This window comes from Hylobates moloch, unplaced genomic scaffold, assembly GCF_009828535.3.
Source record: "Hylobates moloch isolate HMO894 unplaced genomic scaffold, HMol_V3 SCAFFOLD_8, whole genome shotgun sequence".
NCBI lineage: Eukaryota > Metazoa > Chordata > Mammalia > Primates > Hylobatidae > Hylobates > Hylobates moloch.
The window spans coordinates 125,215,601-125,233,336 of NW_026652283.1; the positions used below are offsets into that span (position 1 = coordinate 125,215,601).

Sequence of the window (17,736 nt, forward strand, 5' to 3'; positions counted from 1 at the left end):
CACAGAAGTTAGAATGCTGTCACCTTTTCATGCAACAAGAAAATAAATAAATAAAAATTAAATGCTTTAGCCCAACATTTGGCATTGACAAATCAGTAGTGTCAGCTTCACATATGAAGGGCAATACAGTGTGGTTATTTACAAATGCTCAATATGGCATGGTATTTGGGCTAAAGATACTTAGAATATTATTAGTGTTTCCTTTTTGATTAAAAGAATGTAACACAATCACCGTCAAGCTGCTATCGTAACTCATCTTTAGCTGTGGTACACCAGAGAAATAAACAACTTTCAATGGAAGAGGATTTTAGTGCTTTTTTTTTCCCTAAAGTAGACATTAAGCTGCTGTTGTAGAGTGTTTGCAGCTCTTTCCAATATGTAGAGACATTTTTATTCATGAATATTTATATAAAAAAGGAATTCTGTCAAGATGATGCTCTGTATCACTTGAGAATGACATCATTTAATTAAAGAACAAATTGCATTTTTTTGGTAGTGCCTGCCCATACCTGTTGCCACTGTTGTAATCTGTTTTTTGAATTCACTTTGGGCCGATGGTTTTGTCCAAGGTGTTGGATGAAGAGCACTTTAAAAGAAACTGGTATGTTGTTTTTAAGTTAATAATATGTTTAATAAATATGTGATTTTTGCATGAAAAAAGCCCCTAAGTTCTAATCCCAATATGTGGGTATTGTTTCTTTAGCTAAAACTACTACTAGTCAGTGAAGCAAAGCAGTCATTAACAATTTATTTATGTGGACCTACTCTATGCTGGGCACCATGAGGACTTTATATGATTAAATGCAATTTATATACAGTATAAAAAAGGGAAAGCAAACCAGAGCCATACTAGCTTGATACTCTCATATCTAGTGATAGGTTTATATCACTAGTTACATCTAGTCATATCTAGTATTTATAGGTCATATAAACCAGTCACTATAGTGACCTATGGTACTATATAATCTATATATATATCACTATATATATATATATATCACTACATATACCACTATATATACTATATATAATCACTATAGTGACCTAGTCTTGTAGGTTTATATGTACATATAGTACTATAGTGCATATAGTACATATACTACTATATAGTACATAAAAACCTACAGTACTAGGTCATATGTAGCACTAGGTTTATACGCTCTATAAATAACTTAATGTAGAAAAACTAAGGTTATGTCTATGAGTACCAGGCACTGTTTTAATCATTTTGCATGAGTTAAATCTTCGAGCTCTTATAACAAACCTATGAAGTACTGCTCTCATGCCCAGAGTATAGATGGGAACTTGAGTACCTTTCCCAAGGTTGCTCAGTTGGTCCGTGATGGAGTCAGCACTGAAGATGGTCCTTTGATGCTCACCCACAAGGTTACCCAAGGGGAACTAGCATAAAGTGCCTGTCCTGCTTTCAGCTGTGCTTTGACAGGGGATTCCCATAAGCAGGTTTACAAAGTCAAAGAGAGGTCCCTCCCCACCTAATCTAAATGCATCATCATCGTGTGCAGATGATAAATACATTTAGAAAATACCTATTAAGGTGATAAACGGAAACGTCTCTGTGCTAGATGGGAGGTACATATCCACCTCTCTCTTCCGAGGCTGTTTGCTACATGCTTGGAAGAAATAGTTCAGGCCAAAAGGTCAGTTTGGTACCTTAGCTAACCAGATGCACGACAGACCCCTGGAGAATTGTCTCCATCACCCTCCTGCCTGGGTGGCCTGGGAACAGAGTTGGCAGGTGCTGGAAACCATTGCGTGATGACGAGGGAGGCTTGGATTCCTAGTGGCATGGGAGCCCGCACAAAGTTGTTACGGCTTCTGTGCCTTCCGGAGCTGATGTTTCACAGAGATGAAGGGTGGACAGTAATCACTAATATATTCGGAAACCAAGAGGACCATGATGTTAAAAGGCATTTTAGAAATGAGCATAATGTTTGCGTGATCGTACTGTACTGCTTTAAAGCACTTTACACCCACAGACTGTCGGCTAGATGGGTTTACCACCACTTGATGGCTGCCAGAAAGAGGCTGTCACAGGCTGGCAAAAACGCTGTGCTATGTTGAACTATCAAGTTTATCGGTTTATAAAATATCAGTAGATTGGCATCCTTATCTTTCATATAACAGTTCTAAACCTATACTTGAGTAAAGATGGGAATATTAGCACGTATTTCTATCTATGAGTTTTTAAAATACATATCTCTACAGAAAGATGTGGTGCTATTTTCTTTGAAATGGTACAAGCATGTAACAACCAAAAATATTTCTACACAGCCAACACTTACATTGGCATTTCAAAAGAAAAATAAATAATCTGATACTATGTATAATATTATGCCTAGAAAAAAATTAAATGTTGCTAGAAAAAGATTTTCAAGGTGTGTATTTTCATGTTAGCACCTTTTCAAGCATATTTATGATACTACCTGGGATTCTTTATGTTTGGGATTGGAGAACAAGTAATACATATAAAATAGAAGAATTTGCTTGTTCTATATTAATATAATGCTGAAAAGAAAACATGAAAAAATGCGTTTTAAGGGATATATTTTTGCTCTATAGTACATATATATTTAACTGTTACATAATATTCATTTGAGAATTTTCTAAATCATTTGCTTTAACCCTGTAATATTTCCTTTTTATTAAGTCCAAAAGTGTTGAACGGTATCAATTTCATGTAATTCAAAATTTTCAGGAGCTCTCTAATGCTTTTAAGTTCTGCTCAGCCATTTTCACCTTGGTTAAGAAAATTATTATTTCTTGTACAGAAATATTCATAATTTACTGATATGAAGAAAAATGCTTTGCAATTTTAGGCAGAGAAAAGGAAACAAATATGACACTAGAACTTCTGTAGAAACATTCAGCACGTTTTAAAATGTTCATGATGCTGCAAACGGTTTCCGTTAAATGTTTTGTATGAAAATATTACTCAGAAATATTCTAACAGATTATTTTCGACAAAACATTCAAATCGTCTATTAATTTATAATATTATTATTATTATTTTGATGATGGCTATTCTAACTGGTGTGAGATGGTATCTCACTGTGGTTTTGATTTGCATTTCTCTGATGGCCAGTGATGATGAGCATTTTTTCATGTGTTTTTTGGCTGCATAAATGTCTTCTTTTGAGAAGTGTCTGTTCATGTCCTTTGCCCACTTTTTGATGGGGTTGTTTGTTTTTTTCTTGTAAACTTGTTTGAGTTCATCGTAGATTCTGGATATTAGCCCTTTGTCAGATGAGTAGGTTGCGAAAATTTTCTCCCATTCTGTAGGTTGCCCGTTCACTCTGATGGTAGTTTCTTTTGCTGTGCAGAAGCTCTTTAGTTTAATTAGATCCCATTTGTCAATTTTGGCTTTTGTTGCCTTGCTTTTGGTGTTTTAGACATGAAGTCTTTGCCTGTTATTATTATTTTGAACTGGAGTCTCACTCTGCCACCCAGGCTGGAGTACAGTGGCACGATCTCAACTCGCTCTAACCTCCTTCTCCCGGGTTCAAGTGATTCTTCTCCCTCAGCGTCCTGAGTGGCTGGGACTACAGGCACATGTCACATGCCGAGCTAATTTTTGTATTTTTAGTAGAGAAGGGGTTTCATCATGTTGGCCAGGCTGGTCCCGAACTCCTGACCTCGTGATCCTCCTGCCTCGGCCTCCCAAAGTGCTGGCATTACAGACATGAGCCACTGTGCCCGGCCCAATTTGTTATCATTTCATATATACATATATATGTTTTTATGTTTATATATATATATATTTCAATTTGTAATCATTTTGTATATACATATATATGTTTACATATATATATATATTTCAATGTGTGTATGCTATCTACACCTTGATTTTCCCTTTCACTCAATAAGAGTTGAAATCCATTTGAGAAACTAAAGCTTCTCCAAGCCATATATTACTTAATAGTAGCCAGGTGAAGTTAATATTTTTGATGGGAATAATTGGCTGCATTAACATTTTGGTGGCAATATTAGAAATGAGGAAATAAACAGAACATAAAATTTGAATGTTCTTTTCTTATTTCAATCTTTACATCTCCCGCAAATTCTAGAGCCTGACTTCTCTGTCTGAAATAGGACGAGGAGAAGTAGAGGTGAGAGAGAGGAGAGCCTCCTGGACCAGTCCATAGGAGACTCCTTTTCACCCCTCAGTGGTCTAAGGACATCTCTGACGTTGGAGTCACTTTCTGGATTCTCAGCGAAACCTGCTTGGAAACTACCCTTCTTTTAAGAGAATTCCATGCTATGGCTATGTTTATTAAAGCCAGATTAATTTTTAAAAGAGGAACACATGTTTGGTTTGATACTGGGGACGGCAAATCTAATATGAATGCTGATATTTGGCAAAGTATATATCAGTGCTAAACGACCTCAATTTTTAAAGGCAATCTCCTTAAATTAACTCTAATCTCTGGGTTTTAAGGCCATGCTGTAAGTCATGTTGCTATAGACAGGAAAATATTTTGAAAGACCTTAGGCATATGAAATGCCTTTCTGAATCCACATTTCTTAAAGGTTCTAAAATGCACACTAGGTCATTTAGGGCTTGTAATCTCAAGAAATGGAAAATGCCTCCTCAGGTTAGTACAGGTCGTGGAAGTTTATTGTCATAATGTATGAGGAAGAAAATAAGGAGGAAAAGAAGGAAGAAGGAAGGAAGGAAAGAAGGAAGGAACAAAGGAGGGAAGAAGGGAAAGAAGGAAGAAATGAAAGAAGGAAGGAGGAAAGGAAGGAATGGGAAGGAAGGAGGAAAGGAAGGAGGGAGGGAAGGAAGAAAGGAGGGAGGGAAGGAAGGGAGGGAGGGAGACAGGGAAGGAAGGGAAGGGAATGGGGAAGGACGGAAGGAAGGAAGGAAGGCAGGAAGGAAGGAAGGGAAAGGAAGGAAGAAAGGAAGGAAAAAAGGAAGGGAGGGAGAGGGGAAGGAAGGAAGGAAAAAAGGAAGGAAGGAAGGAAGGAAGGGTCAAAAAATGGTTTCAGGCACTGGAGTCAGATTTTGTGGGCTGAGAAAGTTAGAAGTTGAAAATTCAGGACCCTTCACTCTGCAGGAATCTAGGAATATACCTTCTTATAATTCAGCTTCCTGTGTCTGCCTCCCTCACATGGTGTTTACAGCAATGGCCAACCACCCACTTTCTCTAAGTACGCTTTGCTCCCACTCTGCTGCCTGGGTTACTTTCTCTCCAGATCTCTTCTGGCCAACATCCAAAGTACTCAACAGTTGACCTAGTCAGCTTGTTGCCATCTATTCATGTAGAATTTCTTATCAGTTTACCTACTCTATATAGTCACCAGCTCAGATGCCAACTCCTGGTTTTTATGGCTTGTTTCCATGATGAAGTTGAAACCTCTGTGTCTCTGTGGCTAGGTTCTCATGGCACTAACTATGCCAAATTCATAATAGCATTACGGTTAAAAGTCGTCTTCACCATAATCAACAAATTACTCTTGAGTGTGTGGATATATTCTTATTTAAAATATTGTAAGAAAAAATTTCATAATTAGGGCAATTAGGGAAGAATACTTAAGCGATTTTTTTTTCAGCAAAGAGCTCTAAGGATATTCTTAATTTGATGAATTGTCTAATACCCAGTTCAGCATTATATGCAACACATGGTAAAACCATGACCTCGAAAAGCAGGCAACATGTGAAACCTCATAACGTGCAAATAAAAACAAAACAACCACAAGAAAAACTTTAAGGAACGTTTTAGAAGTAAATGAGGAAACAGTCTTTTCAAAGAGAGCCAGCAGCAATATAAATGCTATGTATTGCTTTTACAATTAAGCCCAATAAGTGAAAGAATGAAACACTAAGATTTTTTACTTTAAATCTATACTTGGATTAGTCATACTATTTTTCAAAATCCTTTCCAGGGATTGGATTAGACTCATTTTATGCAATTAAAATATCAGGCATTTCATGACATTTGAAAAGTAGCTTTGATATTGCACTTAGGTTATAAAGTTGCAAAAACTTCAAAGGCCTATTTGCTGGTATCACTAACTGGATGAGGTGAATTCACTATTGGTCTTGTCTTGCTGAGATCAGATTCCATGGGTGGTTTGCCTTTAGGTTACCAATAGCATTGGAAAAATATTTATTTAACATGGCTATAGTTAGTTATTTAAATATTCCAGGATCTAAGTCTGCTCAAATATATTTATTTTAAAATAACCATTGTATAAAAAATAAGAAAGCCGGGCCAGAGAAATACAGATGTCTGATTTTCTGAAGGTTTTAGAAACTTCACAAATGGAAAAGACAGTTGGGGCAGGAATAAGGAAAAGTCTGTTGATTCGAAACCCTAAAAATATGACAGTGTTATGAAGGTCCAGATTCAATCGGAAATCTTGGGGAAGAAGAAGCTAGAACTTAACGCCTTGAGATCTTTTTGTCTAATGTTTCTAAAAAGCTAGTCACTCTCAGGTGAGCCCATAAATTGCTTCCTAGAAGTTAACTTTAAAACTCTATTAATTGGTCATCTACTCTTACTCTAAATAACTCAGTTGGTAATCATTTGGTTAAGCTCTAAGGGTAAAGCAAAAATCCAAAAACAACTTTTGTCCTTAAGAATCCCATATCCTCTTACCATCCGGTCCAGCAGTCCTGCTACAGGGCATCTACCCAAAGGAAGAGAAGTCACTCTGTGGAAAAGACACATGCACACGCACGTTTATAGCAGTACAATTTGCAATAGCAAAGATATGAAACCCACACAGTGCCCATCAACCAATGAGTGGATAAAGAAAGTGTGGTATAGGGAGGCCGAGGCTGGCGGATCATGAGGTCAGAAGATCGAGACCATCCTGGCTAACACCGTGAAACCCCGTCTCTACTAAAAATACAAAAAATTAGCCGGGTGTGGTGGCGGGCACCTGTAGTCCCAGTTACTCGGGCGGCTGAGGCAGGAGAATGGCGTGAACCCAGGGGGCGGAGCTTGCAGTGAGCCAAGATTCCACCACTGCACTCCAGCCTGGGCGACAGAGCGAGACTCTGTCTAAAAAAAAAAAAAAAAAAAAGCCTGGGCGACAGAGCGAGACTCTGTCTAAAAAAAAAAAAAAAGATTGAAATGCCAGAATGAAATAATGTATTGTGCAGTGACTTGGATGGAGCTGGAGGCCATTATTCCAAGTGAAGTAACTCAGGAATGGAAAACCAAATATCGTTATGTTCTCACTTTTAAGTGGGAGGTAATCTATAAGGATACAAAGGCATGAGAATGATACAGTGGACTCTGGGGACTCAAGGGGATGATAGGAAGACGGGTGAGGGATAAAAGACTACATATTGGATGCAGTGCACACTGCTTGGATGACAGGTGCACTAAAATCCCAGAAATCACCACTAAATAACTCATCCATGTAACCGAAAACACTTGTATTCCAAAAACTATTGAAATAATTTTCTAAAAGCCAAAAAGAAAAGAATCCCATGTTCTTGATTTTGGCTCGGTGGACGGGTTTTTTTTAGAGAGCATTGTTGAAATTGGATGGTATGAAACACGTTTAAAAGGTCTTAGTATCCTAGTTTTCCCCAAAAACTTCATATTCATTTTTTACCCAAACCAAAGTTGTCTTGTTATTTAGGCTTCTAAGGTATGAGAACTAAAACCAGTTTTTCTCTCGTGTGTCCAGTAAGCATAGGTTGTTAGTGATAGACTGCACACTTTGCTTTAGTTGTGTGTATGAGGAACAGTTATGAGGTTGATTAAATCAGTTTATTCCAATGACGTCTAATCATAATTTTATGAATCTCATTAAATGTGCTTGAACTAAAGTTGGGTATAAGAGGCGCATACCCACACTGAGTGTGATAGGGGAAACTTCTCTGTTAAGAAACAAAACAAAACAATTGCATCCAGAATCTAGGGGCTGATTAGAATATCACAGAAGATTTATAAGTTTCTGAAATTTTTGAGAGAGAAGGGCAAAGGGCTTTATTTATGGTAATCTCACTTCCCTTGTCTGAATATCTTAAAGCAATGGTTATTCTTCTATCCTGTCACTTGCTGAATGAATCTATAATAAATCAGAATTACTCAGGGCAAAATTAAAAGCTGATATTTCTTAAGTAAAATGCAAAGTATTTTGTGTTGTTGCTGAAACACTCACAAGTCAGGGAAATGTGTCTTGTGCACAGGACTATATATTGTTTATGCTTTCAACTGATCTGATTTGGGAAGCATAATTTAAGGTTTTTAGTACAAAAATGTGTCAACCATATCAACATAGTCAATGGTATTAACCATGTCAAATATTTTGAAATCATCTCCAGTAAATGTTCTCCCGAATTTGTGAAAATTGAAGAAAATTATTCCTTTATAGTTGTTTTCTTTAAGGTAATAGAAAGGAGCCTATATTTCCTTAAAAATAAAAAAGAGGGAATATAAGGTAAACTGGCAAGTTGAACAACGTCTGTCATGCCAGCTAAACGCTTATGTTTTCGAAAACATATTTAATTTTACAAAACTTGACCTGGCAATTTATTCACTTATAATTCTTAAAAATATTGATTTATAAAATTTATATTAGCAAAACACTTTCTTTTGCTACATTTTTCCAGGTTGACCAAAATTTTAAAACATTCAAGGAGTTTGTTATTCATCTGATACCTGTATGCTACTGTGTTTGGAGCTCTTGTTGATTCAATTCTTGAAACTCTGCTTGGAGTTACTCATTTTAGTCATTTGCAGAATAAATCAAATTTTCCCATACTGTTTCTAGTGTTCAGAGAAGGTGACAAGCCAGAAACACAACATGATGTGAGAGCCACAGATGGAAATTCTGGCTTGGTTAGGGTGAGCCTGGGCTTCCTTGCTCCTCTGTAACTTGCAAATAAATACAAATAATAGTGATACCGTCCTTTTCTGTCTCAGTGTCGTTGTGACTGAGGATCCGCTTACAGTAAAATTACGTACACAATTACATACACAATGTGAAAAGAGCTCTTTAAACAGGTGTGCGTCCTGGGAACAGCCTCGCTCTGCAGTATCTGCCTATGATGGTGGGGCACTGGGGAGTGCTGGCAGGTACAGGCAACAGCCCAGGAGAGCTCTACCTAAGATATTTTTGTTAGAAAGAAGCAAGTGTTTTCTTTAAAAATGTCAGCACAGAGGTACTCAGGCTGTTTCGTGTTGCCTCCTGACTGTAACTCCACTTTGTGTCAAGTCTTAGGGGAGGTGTACGTACTCACCGCAGCTGCCTTTGAGTGTTAGGGACGTCTCTGGGCAGAAATGAGAGCACAGTAGAAAGCCGTTTCCGAGGCCCTCCTTCCCCTTCTCCCCAGTGCCCCTGGCTCACGCTTTGCCTTCTGTGATGTTCGGCTCATATTTTTGCTCCAGTTCTTAACTTCAGCTTTGTGTATTCTACCATCCTCCATATTTCTCAGTTTTATCTTATTCCCTTAATCTATAATGTTTAATGTCATGAAATGAAAATGTCCCTATAGACTATATTTTTGCTCTCTTTTCACTTTCTCCTCTCTAAGTATGATATTGTGGGAAGAAATAACAAATTAAGAATATAACAGAAGCTTCGTAGTCTTCCTAAATAATCCCTTGTTAAACTATTATGCATTGATTTTTATAACCTTTTGCATTTATGTGTGGTAGATATATGTTAAAATTTATATATACATATAAATTACATATGTATATATATTTATATGTGTTTATGTGTTTATAATGTGTATGTGTTTGTCTACATATATATTTGTACCTCAAGACAGAAGATTTTTTCATTGGGACTTAGTTTAACTATTTCCAGTTTTTCTTGTAAACAAATAAAGTCCTCTCAGCTTTCAGTTTTTCAGCCTAACTGTAAAATGATGTCTGTGCCTATCAGGCCACTACTCCTAAGTCCTTTTGATCTCTTGGTTGGCTTTTTCCCTGACATTAGTAATATATAGAAAACCTGGAAACTATGGAAAACAGTTAAAAAAGGACCAAAAACCATGGGCGATTTCATCAGCCAGAAACCACGTCAAATCTTTTTCTTCATTCCAACTATTTTTCTTCTACCTGTTAAGAGGAAACTTTTGACACATTAAATTTAGCAGAGTTTATTTGAGTAAATAGATGTGTCAGTCAGGCAGCATTCAAATCCAGGAAAGGTGCAGAGAGCTCCACCCAGCAATGTGGGCAGCAGCACTGATAGAAAAAGGAAGGGACATGGGGAGGCAGCTGGAGAAGCCGCCTCCGGACACCTGCCCGACTAGGGCGTGGTCTGCGTAGTCGGGGGCCTGTGATGGGCTGAAGCAAGGATGCTGTGATTAGCTGAGACTCAGTTACTTGCTACAGAACATCCTCTTGAGTCGCGTTGCAGCTTGTTACGTACTGAGTGAGGTCGCAGTTCACTGTGTAGGAATTCAAAGTACAAAGGCAACTCGAAGCCAAATTTATTTATTTACTTATTTTTATTTTACTTTAAGTTCTGGGAATCATGTGCAGAACGTGCAGGTTTGTTCCATAGGTATACATGTGCCATGGTGGTTTGATGCGCCCATCAACCCGTTATCTAGGTTTTAAATCCTGCGTGGTTTAAGTATTTGTCCTAATGCTCTCCCTCCCCTTGTCTCTTACCTCCTGACAGGCCCTGGTGTGTGATATTCCCCTCCCTGTGTCCATGTGTTCTCATTGTTCAGCTCCCACTTATAAATGAGAACATGCAGTGTTTGGTTTTCTGTTCCCGTGTTAACTGTCATTCTCAGTGAGCCAAATTTATTTTAACACACTGCTTTTCTTGAGATCTGAAGTCCACAACAGCAATACAATCGATACTAAAGCTTGTCTCTTTCTGATAAACTGTAATGCATGAACAACGAAAATGCCTTATCTATAGCATCAATTGGTGTCTTACCAATAAAGTATTACTTTTGTGTTGAACATAGATTATCAATAATTTTGTTATATTGTTTATTCAACCAATGGTATATTAATAGGAAATTTACATCTAAATCAAAGAGAATGTTTTGACTGTGAAACCATGTGGTCACAGGAAATTTAAAAATTGAAGTTTGCTACAGATAAGTGTTGTAGATTATTCATAAAGAACTTTCAAAATAAAATATCTTAAGATATGATTTTTTGGTAGAAATTTCAGCCTAGAAGTAATAGTTGAAAGAGAACAAGGAATGAAATAAATTTGTTGAGTTTCTTTTAAATGAATATTCGGAAGTATCAAGTTGCTGTAGTATTGTTCTCGTGGACTTGAGTGAAAGTGATATTTTATTTGAGGGCAATTTTATCATAATTTGCCTGTCATATACTGGTAATGTCAATGACTTAAACTTATGAGGAAAATTTTAGATTTTTAATGAAGGATATATAAAGAGATTAATGTTTTTTAAAAATATTCTTTTAAGGGTGTGCAAGTGAAATTTTGCACCAAAACTAACCATTTGACTCTGAAGTAAGGTAGAGGTTGAGGATACACAGAACAGGAGAAAACGTAGTGAGTTAGGGGAGGTTGAGTGTAGACACCTTTGTGGGAGTGTGTGTGACAGGGAGTGCAGGAAGACACGGTTTTCAGTCTTCTGATGTCAGTGACTAGAAACTACGTACAGGCAGGTGAATCAGTAGACTGGGGTAGGTGTTTGGGGGTTGTAAAATGTTCTGTTTTTATTTGAATTCAATATCCTCTCACAAGAGTCACAGTTCTGTTTTCAGATTTTTGCCACATTATTTTATTGGACCAAGATAAAGGACATTCTTTGTGACAGCCTTGTTGACCACAGCAAATCAGGGCCCACTATTCCGTGGGGGCTGTTGGCACTGTTTTTGTACGAACGCTGGGGTGCTGTTGGCACTGTTTTTGTATGAATGCTGGGGTGCATGGAGACGCAACTGACAAAGACTGGACCTTTTTTACCACTCCTTAGGGAAAATGGTCTGGCATCCTCCTAGTTTATATTATTTGGGATTTCTCCTCTCAAATTACGTCATAGAGTATTCAAACTCAATTTTTTTTGTATGTTCTCTACCTATCATTTTTAAAAAATATTAAATAAAATGATAGTTTGCACAAATTTCTGGAAATCTCCACTCTTCAACTCTCATCCTTCAGTTAACAAAGGACAGGATATACTTTAATATTAATATTTATTTCAGTCCTCACTTTTCTTTTTATTCTTAATTTCCACTCATACACGTTTATTTCCTCTCTTTCTTTTTGTTGTGGCAATATATTTTCTTGGCAGGCTATTTTTCAAAGCATACACACATATAATTATATTTTATATATATATATACACACACACACACACACATATAGTGTCTAACTTGTCAGACAGTATACTAAAAAAATTGTAAAAAGACAGTGTTTACAACAAATGAGGCTATAGCATATCCAAAAAAAAAGAAAAAGAGATGTGAGCAAATAATCAAACTAGCCTAAGATAATTACAAACCGAACCAAATACCATTTTCATGAAGAAACAGATCATCGTGAAGAATTTGGAAATTGATACTGTAGATGGTATCAGCTCAAAAAATTGTCTGATTCTGTTATGTGAACCAAATTGGAATTTTTGGCTGGGTGTAGTGGCTCGTACCTGTAATCCCAGCACTTTGGGAGGCTGAGAGTGAGGATCACTTGATCCAAGCCTTCAGGACCAGCCTGGGCCATATAACGAGACCTTGTCTATATAAAACAACAAGGAAACAACAAACAAAAAAAGAAAGAACAAAGTTGAGTCATTCTTGGCAGAAATAAAGTTTGTAAAAGATAGTTCAGGTTATTAGAAACAATTCTAGAAGCATGTTTTTTGGTGAAATTAAATGCATTTTATTTGAAATATGCAGTCAGATTCAAGTTGAGTTATAAATTTATGAGGCTAAAGCTTTTAAGGACTTTTCAGAAACAGTTTTGCTAGAAATTCAAAGAGTATTTTGGCTGGAGAGAAGTATTACTTTTATCATTGGGTTAAACATTTGAATCTTCATATAAATTTAGAATAATTGCTTCAACCTAAAAAAATATTTGAGGGAAATAAACCTAAGGATTACTTTTAAATTAGCAATTTTTCTTCACATTTTAAACTTCACTGTTACTGTTGTGATAATATCAAAAAGACCTACATTTTTCAGTGTATTTTTACAAAGCACTTGTAAATTACTGAGAAAAGACTAATCAAGATTTTTGTAACATTTTGGTTGTGCCTGACTCAATTATAATAAACTTGTATAGAATTTGAATATAGGCTGGGTGCAGTGGCTGATGCCTGTAATCCCAGCACTTCGGGAGGCCACGGTGGGTGGATCACTTGACGTCAGGAGTTCTAGACCAGCCTGGCCCACGTGGTGAAACCCCATTTCTACTAAAAATACAAAAATTAGCTGGGCATGGTGGCGGACATCTGTATCCCCATAGTCCCAGCTACTTGGGAGGCTGAGGCAGGAGAATCGCTTGAACCCAGGAGGTAGAAGTTCCAGTGAGCCGAGATCATGCCACTGCCCTCCAGCCTGGCAGCTGGGAGAGAGAGAGCAAGACTTTGTCACACACACAAAAAAAGAATTTAAAATATAACACTATGATTCTGAAAAAAGCTATAGTCTCTCCAGTTAATTCTTCCCAGCTCAATAAATTGATCAATTTGATCAATTTTCTTGGTGGTTGATTGTAATGAATGATAGCTACCAAAGCCTCATAATTAGGGAAATGGTTCTGGTTTCTAATTTTGTGTAATTTATTTTAAATCATCTTGCACTTTTCAAAGAATATATACCCACGTACAACTCAGACTTTGCATATATTTTCAGTATATTTACAAAGCCCTTGAAGTCCACCCTGGTAAGAGTATACTATTACTACTACTGTTGCTGTCACTGTTACGATTGTTACTACTCTTTCTTAAGTAACTCCTATATTCTAGGCCCTTTTCTAAGGATATGAATAGATGGTCTCCTTTAAGACTTGTTGAACGTTTTTCTGAGCAATATTAGTGCAGTATGCCTGTGTATTTCTGTGTGTTTCTACATTCATTGATATATAGATATATTATATATGCATGTTTCATAGGTTTGAAGAAATGAGGGCATCTGATTTTCTGAAAATTAGTGTCCCAGCTGGTTTGCAATTACAGAATTACTATTCCAACTTCCTCCAAGGATATTGAGGAAAATTATATGTAAGGTTGTTATTTGCATATGCTCATTACCCTCATGAAAATTTTCATCAGCTCCAATGAGCGGTATACTTTTGTGGAAGTGATTTACCCCCTTTACAGTTCAGTCTGACTGCAGACTTCCCGGGACATCTGTAATGAGGCAATTGAATGCATTTTACATAGGGGATCATTCCCATATGTCTATGTGGGTGGTAGAGAAACACTGAGATAATATGTAATGGCATCGACTTTGCCGAACAAGCTCAGTTTCATATAGCAAGATCTTACCATTCAAAGCAAGCACGGTCTGATCTTTTCCAAAAAAGAAAAATGATGATGTGATGTGTGTTTCTCTTCCAGCGGTCCCTTGCCCCAGCATTGAAGCTCAGCTCTCAGAACACATCATCTGGAGGCTGGTTTCAGGATCCTTGAATGAGTACGGAGCTCAAGTATTGCTGAGCTGCAGTCCTGGTTACTACTTAGAGGGCCGGAGGCTTGTGCAGTGCCAGGCCAATGGTACGTGGAACATAGGAGATGAGAGGCCAAGCTGTCGAGGTAAGTGATGAGGGAGACACCCCTGAAAGACACGGCATCCTAGATTATTCTAGATGACTTCTGTCAACGGTGAGCTTCTCTAGTGGAGCTATCATCTACCATAGTCCTATAGATCAAAAGAACAAATGGTCTGTGTTTTCGTTACAGTGTGAATATGTATTGTCATGTGACATACTTAAACCACATTGCTGCTGGATTAGGCATTTGATGTTGTCTTTTCCTTGTAAATAATTGTATTTTTCCAACTGTATTTCAAATCAGCTCAAAGACAAATACAAACCTATGTGTAAAAAGATAACTCTTATGCCATAGACAGCCTATTCGAGAGTTCTAATTAGGATCTTGGGAAATAGTATTAATGTTGAAGATATTGTGTTCTCAAATAATGACTGTCTTCACAAGGGAGATGGTTATTCTCTTAGGTACAAGATAAGCAGTTAAAGCTTTCAGGGAGTTTCACGTTAAATATGGATAAATAGAAAAATACAGCAACGCTAGTATTGTTCAGAGCCCTCTGATTCAGATGTATCTGGTATACAATCTTTACTTGATTGTTCACAGAAAATTATTATGCATAAAAACAAGTAGTTAGAATAGTGTACAATTTATATGATACACAGCTTAGTAAGAATCCATCAGAATAAAAAATGAAAAAGACAAAAGCATGAATGTTTAACTGTCTTTGATAATAATTTTAATTCAACTTTTAATAGAACAAACATTAATGAAACACATACCACAAGCTCTTCCCCAGGAACACAAAGATAAATCAGGAAGGACTGCTGGCCTCCCGGAGCTCAAAGCTTTCATAATCGTAATGAACATGGTCCCTGTTTCTCCCAGATAGCCCTGCCTGAAGCCTGTTTTCCAGGTGTTTATTAATGATTGCTTGTCACTCTGAACAGTGTCCTGGTTTGGATGGCTAATGACCTGGTCACTGAGTTTACAGAGCCGTTCCTCTTTATCACACCTTTGCCGCTTAGGAAATGCCCCCCTTCCCAACCTTCTTGCCAGTCATGCACAGATTTTGTCACCTGGAGATTCCGGCATTAGCACCGGTAAGGAGAGAATAGAAGGAGTCAGGAACACTAACCTTTTGCCTATTTTAGTCTCTTCCCGCCAACATCATTTTGTCAATTTCAAACCAGAAATAGGATCTTAAAAACAGACACTGATTAACTTTTTCCAGGTGGGGTTTTACACAGGCCTTCTGCGGCTGCAACAACCCAGTACAGCCTTTTCTTGTCTCCCTAATTTCCCAGGGATGCCCAGCTACGGTGTCCCTGTCTGCCCAGAGCAGGGCTATGCCAAATGGTATTTGCTGCGCGGCAATCTTCCATGCTCACAGCTCAGCGTTCCCGAAGAATTTTCACATACAATGGATAGCCTTCTATTTAAGGGAATGTTAACAAATACCTCATTCCTGAACTATACTCATTAGTAGCAAGGCGTTAACCTCATCTTGGGAAAGAAAGCAAAGTTAGAGTTCTGCTGTCCTTGAACAGTGTTTCTGCTTCCAGCTTCTGAAATTCTGGAAAGTCTGTTTTCCTGCCTCTGGTTTTATCTACCGTATTCTGGTGTTTCTGACACGGAGTGCAGTCCAGTCACAATCCCCACACATCATTCATCATCACATGTCTAGTTGTCTCGGGCCACACATTTGTTTTCTGAATTGTCAGCTGCTTGCTGACTTGCGAGCTGGGCACGAGCTGTTCTATCACACTTTGCTATCTGTCTCTTGAATGTCATTGTGGACACGTGGCATTTTCCAGAGTCACTGGATTCCAGCTGAAATCATTGTTGATTTAAAAAAAAAAAGATTTTATTAATGTTTGTAGCTCAGGTTGTGACACTTTGGCCGGGGGAGTTCCTTTCACGCAGCTTTCTCATTTGGTCCCTCTAACATCTCTGAAGTGGTCCTTGTTTTCTCATAAAAACAGGATGTTCTATGGTTATCTGAAAATTTTCTTACCCAAACACATTGTTCTCCAAAAAGCCCTGGTATCTTCTGGTGGAAAATGGTGTCAGAGAACCAAATCCACTCCGGGGAATGCACTGTGCTGTGCATATGGTCGGTGAGCTGGGGAAAGTTGACATGGAGTATGTTGTTACTTTTGTGACCAAACTGAAATTTTCTGCTTCTCTTTTTTTTTCCCCAAAAGGCCTGATATTGATATTGTCAATTTATTCTTATATCTACTATGTGTATTTAAAAAATTAAAAAAGTTTTTTTAATTGTGCTAATACAGGGCTTGTCAATATTTTTTTCTGTTTTTGGAGCATAGGTTTGCCGTCTTAGATGTCATAGTGCGTGACTTTTTGTTTAAATTGGGATGCTGGCTAAAATTTACAAGCCTTAATGGCCTCTTTCTCCTCTTTTTCTCTCTTGCCTCAATGTTTTGGAAATGACAACAGAGTACAGAAGTCTAGAAACCCCTCTACCAAGGTCATTCAGCAGACCCTCTATGGAAGGGATAGCCCAGCCTCTTTGAAAGCAACTATTATCAGGGGTTTTCTTAAAATTTTTATTTTTAAAATTTGAGGACCTGTGTTAGTTATTGATTGCTGCATAACCAGTCACCACATGCTAAGGGCCTCATGATAACACAGATTCACTGCGGCCCAGCTTCTGGGCTCAGATACCTGGCACATTTTGGACGGATCATCCACTCACGGTCTCACAGGGCTGAGTTCACGGTGTTGACAGGGCTGGAGGCCCAGTGAGGTCCAGTGAGGTCCATTGAGGTCCAGTGAGGTCCATTGAGGTCCAGTGAGGTCCAGTGAGGTCCAGTGAAGTCCAGTGAGGTCCAGTGAGTCCATTGAGGTCCAGTGAGGTCCACTGAGGTCCAGTGAGGCCCAGTGAGGTCCAGTGAGTCCATTGAGGTCCACTGAGGTCCAGTGAGTCCATTGAGGTCCAGTGAGGTCCAATGAGGTCCAGTGACGTCCAATGAAGTCCGATGAGGTCCAGTGAGTCCATAGAGGTCCAGTGAGTCCAGTGAGTCCATTGAGGTCCAGTGAGGTCCAGTGAAGTCCAGTGAGGTCCA

General features: G+C 38.0%; 1 protein-coding gene across 1 annotated transcript in view; it reads left to right on the forward strand.

Annotated features, from left to right (window-relative positions):
* The window catches only part of CSMD1 (CUB and Sushi multiple domains 1), a 2,040,038-nt gene that overhangs the window by 1,934,297 nt on the left and 88,005 nt on the right, over window positions 1-17,736 (forward strand). The window contains exon 52 of the mRNA XM_032158987.2: window positions 14,498-14,692. Within this exon, the coding sequence (XP_032014878.1) occupies window positions 14,498-14,692 (195 nt within the window). The remainder of the gene's footprint in view (window positions 1-14,497; window positions 14,693-17,736) is intronic.